Below are 7,803 nucleotides of genomic sequence, written 5' to 3' on the forward strand. Positions count from 1 at the left end.
GGTGGGCAGCGATACGTTGGCTCGAAAATCACCGCGAAATACGCTTCCAGAGAAGATATATTCATTATTGTCCGTCTTCATTGATTGTATTGGTTTGACTAGTATTACTCCGCGTGACCGGAAATGGGGGTGCGTTTGTTTACGTTACTATCTATGGTTTGTATGCAAGCTGTAGTTTTTGTAGCCAGCCCCGCTCAAAGATAGCCGTTCTACCTCGCTCCTTGATGTCTACATTAACAACACACTATCGCTACCTACTGGCTGGATGTCTACTGCTATTCAACGGCGTCTGGGGAAAAATAGGTCCGCCAAATGCTAAACAACAGTTAGAAGGCATATTTCGCTGCAATTTTCGGGTCAATTTATCGCTGTCTACCACTGACCACACGGTGAGTTCCATGTCTTCTCAAACAAAAGTTTAATGCCATTTTATAATCGATTGCTTGAGTGCTCTATTGGAGTCAATGAAAAGGTGGGGGGGCTGCAGTCTTGGATACCCAAATGCTCCGTTCAGCACCAAATGTCAAAATTGTGATGAGAACATCTCTACTTCACCCCAGAAGTCACACAAACAGGGATTAATGTCTAAAATAGCGAACTACCACTTTAACCAAGAAAGACGGAAGTGCAAATGAGTCAGCCTACATTCAAAACTGCTTATTCAAGCGGATGAAAAGAATATCCTCCAGAATTGTATCATTCAGGGACGACCTAAGCGGAGAAGCAGAGAATAAACCTCAATTATGAAAATGTGCGCTCTACTCTGACTTGGGTCACGGGGAGCACTATGATGGACATTGTGAGTTTGTGCATATTTGAAGCGGCCATGGATGCCCAATAACGCCGAAACATTATCGGTGCGCTTTACACACGCTTCCCTGCAATGTCTTACAATAATGCAATGCAAACTCTGTCCTTTTGTATGACAGTGGTTTCTCTTAATTAAGATGTGGAGTGAAGACTTTGTAATCTACAGCTCTCTCTCCATTCAGTCAGAGAATGTCTGATGTCACACAAGACCTGAACCTCAGCCGTCATGGTAACGTGCGCAGGAATATAATTACCTTTTTTTGTAGTTTGAGGAACGGTATTAACCGGTATTAACCGGTTACCATTATTTTTAAATAAGTGTTCCCGTTCCAGAACATAAAAAATAATAAAGTTTCCGGTTTCGTTTCTGTTCCCTGTAAAATACAAAAAGTTCCTGGTTTTCGTTTTCGTTCCTTGAACCGGTTCGAAGCCCTGCTTTTCGCACCCATTTGGGGCTGGTTATAATTGGAAAATGTCACCAAGCATGAAATGGTTTGAAACGCTCATTGTGCCATTGATTACTGTGTGTTTGTGTGTGTGTGTGTGTGTGTGTTGGGGGATGGGGGGAGGGACTACATTTTCATCTACTGCAAACGGCAGTGTTGACTCATTCTACAGTCATTCAAATCGAGCAGTGGTGTGTGCGAGGGGTTGACATGTATGCGTGCGTTTTCTGAGGCTTCATTTTAACGTGGAATAAGTGTCTGTGTGTCGTCATCACAGCAGGTGTGTGTGTGTGACTTGCTTCTACAAAGTGAAATAAAAATGTGTTAAGAGAGGGTGTGTGTGGGTGCTCGCACTTGCACTAGTGGTGTTAGATGTGTGTTTTGTGGCTAGTTCCTAATGTGTGTGTTTGTGTGTAGTGGTGACAGCAGAGCAGTTCCAGCAGCATCAGGAGCAGCTGGCCCTCATGCAGAAAGATCAGCTGGAGCAGCAAGCCAATCAGACCTTCACGCCCGCACAGGTAAATGCACCACAACGCACCGTGTCGTGTATGCCTGCCCGTCTGTTTTAGGTTACAGTCTATCTTGGTTCCAAATCAGCGTGTGATAGTTGAAATGATTGTTCAGATTTTTTTGTATGTATTCTGCTAAAACTACATATGTGTTTCCAACTATTTATTTGCACATGGGGAATGCCTCTTGAGACGTGACGTGACGTGCGTGCGTGCGTGCGTGCGATATCCTGGGTATAGACTGTTGAAATGTGTGTAAAGATAGACTGATAATACATGTCTAAGCTCATGTTCTTGTATGTGTTTTTCCCCTGTAGACGGCCCAGACTCTGGACTCGGCGGGTGCCCAGTTTGCTGCGTCGGCTCTGGTGACGGCAGATCACCTGCTGACCCTGAAGGTGAAGGAGGAGGGCGGATCGGGAGGAGGAGTCAACGGGGTCCTGCAGCCCTCAGGTAGCACTCACCTGCATTTATATTTATATTTAAATACAGGAAGAGAAGCTAAAGAAAACATGGGTAGCTGACAGGACTCTAAGTTAACACCAGCCAACCAGCCAAATGCTGGAGAAATTTCATTTTGGCTGGTAGAAAAGACCAACTTCAAGGCTCAGGAGTTTTATCATTGTCAGACTAAGTAAATTATGTTTGGAGTACAGCCGTGTATAAGGTTTTGCATATGGGCTATAACTTTGAGTTGACAGTATGTGTGCTTGTCTGTCCTTTGCTTCAGGTGTGTACAAGGGCTTGCTGCTCCCCAACACCACCTCCAGTCCCTCGTCAGCATCCTCTGGCGTTTCCTCGGCAACCACCCCAGGCTCCGCCTCCTCCTCCACCCCTAACAATGGCAGTAGCAGCAGCAGCTCTGGTGGCGGCCACACGGCCTCGTCCACGACCGCGCCCCCCAATGCCCACCTGTCGTCGCTGGGTAACCACGCCAACCCAGGGGCCAACGCGGCGCCGCCCGTGCTGATCGGCAACAACCTGCGGCTCAGCATGCCGGCCCCGGCCGCCCACCTGAGCGCGCGGCACCACCTGCCCCGCAGCCTCAGCGTCAGCCCCGCCGCCCTCAAGCTCAACAACAACTGTCAGATGCCCAAGGTGCCCTCGGCCGCCAGCAACATAGACCTGGTGCCCAGGTGAGATGCCCACGCCAACGTCACGCCATGTTCACCTCACATGCTTTTGGGTTTTAAGAGTGCTGATCTCAAGCAAAGTAGCCAGGCTACCTCATTGCTGTTGTCTTCTCTAAGGTTGCCTTCAGGATTCAGCTGTTTATAGAATATGAATATTTGTTTTAAGGGTGCCACCAACATGGCCTATAAATGTGCTGTCATCTGAAGGAACAAGCTCTGAGAGCATGGTCCGATAAGACTTCATATAGGACCATTTGTAAATGTAAACAAAGAGCTTAAGTCATGCATCTTTCTTTACTTAATTCGCCATGAGCCTCAAGGTCCAGCTCTGATATTCTCACCCAGACTTTTTGAGTATAGCTTAGACAAGAATAGCTTTGGGGGGGGGAATCATCCTGATGGGCTTTTTTTCCCCGTCCTGATAGACTTTTAATTTCCTTTCCTTTTCTTTTTCATGCAATTTAGATGATTTTCAACCAGCTGACAGTCTATTTTGTGTTTGCGCGCGTGTGTGTCTGTGCGTCTGTGTGTGTGTGTGTGTTCAGGGAGAACCATGAGCAGGAGAAGTCCCTGAGCAGCTTGGCGGAGACCACAGTAGCGATGGAGGTGACGTAGTGAGCTGGACGGGGGGAGGGGCCCTAAAACGCCGCTCCACCTGTCCATCAACCCGGTGCTATGCACCAATCACCAACCGGGGATGCAAAGGGACAGCCGTCGGTCGCTAACGCTCGGCCGCCCGCCGTGGTGCGTTTCCACGGCAACGGCCAGTCTGACTGCGGACTGGACAGCAACGACTCATCTCTCTGCCGTTTTTTTGTTTTTTTTGTTTTTGTTTGTTTGTTTTTGTGTGTTCCTCTCTTTGTTTCCTGGATTACCCCAATCTCCTCCCCCGGCCCAGTTTTTCGTCTCTCCCCCACCCCCCTTCTTTTTGTACAACTTCACGACTTTGCAGACCTTCGAAAAATGAGAGCATCCACTGTACAGGAACTGTGTCTGGACTCCCTGTATATAAGTTACTTGAATACAGAAACTGTTCATTTGTGATGTTTTGCACTTGGGAATCAACATAAAAAAGATAAAAAATGAAAATGAAAGAGTAAAAAAATGAAAAAACTGCAGATAGAGTGGGGGCGAGTCTTGGGTGGGTAAAAGGTGCGGGGTGGGGGGGGTTAGCGGGGGCATTTGAGAGAGGCAGTTTGTCTGTCTGTCAGGGGGAAGAGGGTGGGGGAGTGAGTGAGGGAGAGAGTGAGGATGGAAAGGCATGGTGCCAACCCTGCTGTTTTATTTATTGTGAGTGTTTACAATTTTATTTTTATTTTATGTTTTTTTTTTCCTTTTTGTAACTTTTGTATACTCTGTTCCTCCCTCACTCCCTGTGTGTGCGTGTGTGTGTGTGTGTGTGTGTGTGTGTGTGTGTGTGTGTGAGGGGTTAAATCGTCTGTACCTCTCTCATTTGGGCACTGCTGTCACCATCCCCTTTCCTCCACTCCCATGCGCCCTCCCCCTTTTCCCAATCAGCTGCTCGATACACTCATAATCCCCCTCAAACCACCCACCCCCTCCACCTTCACACACACACACACACACACACACACACACATACACACACACACGTACGTTCCCCCTCTCCCCCTCTAGACAGCTACACACCCTGGTTTTCCTCTCCTCCTCCCCCACTCTGTCTGTATACAAGAGGCTATTTTTCTACTGGTTCCGTTTGTTCATGTCATGTTTGGGTGTTTTTGTGCTAAAGCAACAGACTTTCTCCGCCCCTCGAAACCCCCCCCACCCCCACCCCTACACACACATACACACCCTCACCCACGGGGTCCTCTGTAGATCTCGCAGTCATCATTCCAACCCCCCTGGCTCTCGTATAGCTCTTTATCCCTGACACACGCACACACACACTTGAAAAAAAGGCACATACCAGCACCACATTCACACCTCTATTAAAACACCTTTCCCTTCCAAACACACACCCTCTTATCCCAACCGTTGATGCCTCCTAACCCACACCCCTTACCCCTTGGCCTCACAACACGGACACATGTTCCCCCAACGCGAAAGCATCGCAGCGCGGGACCCACGTTCCCCAACGCGAAAGCATCGCAGCGCGGGACCCACTTTTCCCAACGCGAAAGCATTGAATCGGATCGCATCGCATCGCAGCGCCACCGTGAAGGGTAGCAGCACCTGGTCTCTTCTGTGAAGAGGTAGCAGCTTGGCACGGCTACACTGGCGTAGCCTGGGTGCCCCTGCTAACTGGCACCCACTTAGACACCCACCCGCCCATTCCCATCCCCCCTCCTCCTCCCATGTCCACCCCCCACCTCCCCCCTTACGCCCTATACAGACAGGATAAATTTATCAACAAAGTCTGCAGAAATGAATGAACGAACGAAAGATGGAAGAAAAAGAAGAAAAAAAAAGATTTTAAAATGGATGGAAGAAAAAAAAAACTGAATGAAATGAATAAGAATTAAAAAAAAAAAATGTGAGGACTCAGTGCGTGAATCAGACAATAAAGCCCAGGTCCATATATGTGAGATGCTCTCGTCTCTTGTGGATCATTTATTTATAAAAATGACTGCTGGTCTTGTGTGGGTTTCTTGAATGCTTGTTGTGGTCAGATGTGTCAATGCGCAAATTCAGTAAAAAAAATTAAAAGAAATGTTTGTTTTAGTTTTAAATAATACAGCCAATGTTTATACCGAAGGGATCTGTGGCGATCCGTCAGTTCAGAAAATGGTCGGGTCAAATGTGTCACTATTCTGTCCTTCCGATAGCTGCTTTTTATAATGGTGTGTTTTCACATGCCTGGTAGGACAATAACATTTTGTAAGAACTTTTATCGCCTTCAATTTCAAAGTGAAACAAATCACAGGCAACAGAAAGCTTATGGGTTTTTTATTTCCTTTTTTGATGAATATTTTGAATACAAGTTGACACTGTAAATTCTCCACAATACATCCACATGAATGGGTGGGGAAACACCCTGATATGTATGCCAGGCCAGGGTACTTCTTTCCTGTGGGTTAAGCTCCTAAGTCACACTAGACTAGAGGATGACATTTTTTGGGAATTCCGAGGGTCCCGCGGGATGGGAGTCAAAATTTGAAAGATGAGCGGGTGGTAACGGGAATAAAGATGAATGGGAGCGGGAATAAAAATGAACGGGAGCGGGAATGCCTAAAATAGATGATTTTCATATTTGAAACAACAAAAAAGTAGCCTACATCTGTCCATTGTTACACAGTTTCACCCTGGAGACGACGTGTGTGCAGGCTCTGAGAGATGGCGGTGTGAACTACTGCGAGTTGCTTATTTTTTCATGGAAAAAAAGCCTCGTTTTTTTTACAAAACAAGAGTGGGATTGATTTTGTGTGGGAGTGGGATTGATTTTGTGTGGGAGTGGGCAGGATTGGGAAACATTCTTTTCAGGAGTGGAAGGGATGGGATTTGTTTCTTTTACTCCAGTCCGGGTTGGTTTTTTTTTTTTCAGGAATGGGGATGGGACGGGAGTGAAAATCCACTCCCGGGTCTTGCTCTAAGTCATACCACCACCACACTAAAATGCACAAGAGAACTGGCACTGACTGGAAGAAGGCTTTCCAGACAAGTCTAGGCGGCGGCTGTTGCTCCCTTAGCTCCTATTACACCTTTTTTATTTACAGGTAAATAATTCCGCCGTCAGATTTTCCTAAACTTTTTTGTTGTTGTTGCTCTTAGATAAGACTGTCAATTTGGCTGTGGTGCCTATCAATTTGAGATTCCCCGAGATGTAGGATAATTTGAGTGAAAAGGTAGCAAAAAAACATTTTGTGGAGTGGGGGGGGGTCACTCAAGTATGTGGCCATTGCACTCCTTCCTCCTTCCCTGTGGATAAGCCGCGCTGCAAGCAACTCAAGAAGCAAAGAGCCTTTGTGACCATCACCAGTGAGACAAAGGTGGAGAGACCCGTCTTGGCTGCTTTTGTTGTCTCGTAGTTCTCCCCTTGAGCTGTAATTGTGAGATGGGGAGGGGAGTGTTGTCAGCTGTCAGTGGAAAAATCACCAATCTGCTCTGGAGCACCATGTTTCCCCGGTTAGCTGGTTAGGGTATAATAATAATAAATCCTTATGGGAACAAATGTGGTAATTATTGTACTATTGTTTTACTACATAATGCAGTATTTGTAATTTACAATATTTTGCGTCCAAATTACTGCATTTACTGAAGTATTATTACACCAAATTTGCAGATGTATGCAATACACTATGCACCTGAACATATAAGGACAATGTGTTGGCTTTGCTGAGGATATAAAAGCATAGCCTCGCGAGCCATCCTACGTACTTCCGCCAAAGGATTGGCTCCACTACTGTAGTCTGGCCGTGCTTCTCTGTGGAGTGCTTGCAGCAGTAGAATTTTGATTGCAACGCCCCCCCAGAAAACAGCCAATAATCGAATACGCCCCCCACGTGGGGACGAAAGGGGGAGAACGCTCGTGACAATGACGTACACATCTGCGCCAGAGCCATTGGTCTCCGCTATGTTGTTGTTGAGTAACTGCCAGCGATTGGGTGAGAGGTGTCCAATAATTTCAAACTATAACTGAGTGCAAACTTCCTGCTTTCTACAATCGCTTCAGAGCAAACAAATGCCAGACCATAAATACGAAATGAAATGGTAGTATTATGGGATGGTCAGGACCAGGCTAATAAAAGCATACACCATGGCATAAACCAACCGACACAGCAGAAGAGCTTTCTTTTACCTGACACCACATTGTTTTGGAAGTCCTTACCGGATAGGGTTGCCAACTGTCAATGAAAAAAATACGGGACACTTCATCATGCCGGGGGTCTGGGTGTCGTCCCCCAGAAAATTTAGCATTTCTCAGATGTGATTTCCTGCATTTTA

At 46.6% G+C, this 7,803-nt stretch overlaps 1 protein-coding gene across 2 annotated transcripts in view; it reads left to right on the forward strand.

The window, feature by feature from the left end:
• Nucleotides 1-5,488, forward strand: part of epc1a (enhancer of polycomb homolog 1 (Drosophila) a) — a 56,450-nt gene extending 50,962 nt beyond the window's left edge. For both annotated transcript variants that reach the window (XM_063207154.1, XM_063207153.1), the window contains 4 exons: nt 1,674-1,774; nt 2,083-2,218; nt 2,496-2,901; nt 3,444-5,488. In XM_063207154.1, coding sequence (XP_063063224.1) covers nt 1,674-1,774; nt 2,083-2,218; nt 2,496-2,901; nt 3,444-3,513 — 713 coding nt within the window. In that variant the 3' untranslated portion in view covers nt 3,514-5,488. The remainder of the gene's footprint in view (nt 1-1,673; nt 1,775-2,082; nt 2,219-2,495; nt 2,902-3,443) is intronic.
• Nucleotides 5,489-7,803: the final 2,315 nt, after the last annotated feature.

Source organism: Engraulis encrasicolus, chromosome 9, assembly GCF_034702125.1.
Source record: "Engraulis encrasicolus isolate BLACKSEA-1 chromosome 9, IST_EnEncr_1.0, whole genome shotgun sequence".
In the NCBI taxonomy this organism is placed as follows: Eukaryota; Metazoa; Chordata; class Actinopteri; order Clupeiformes; family Engraulidae; genus Engraulis; species Engraulis encrasicolus.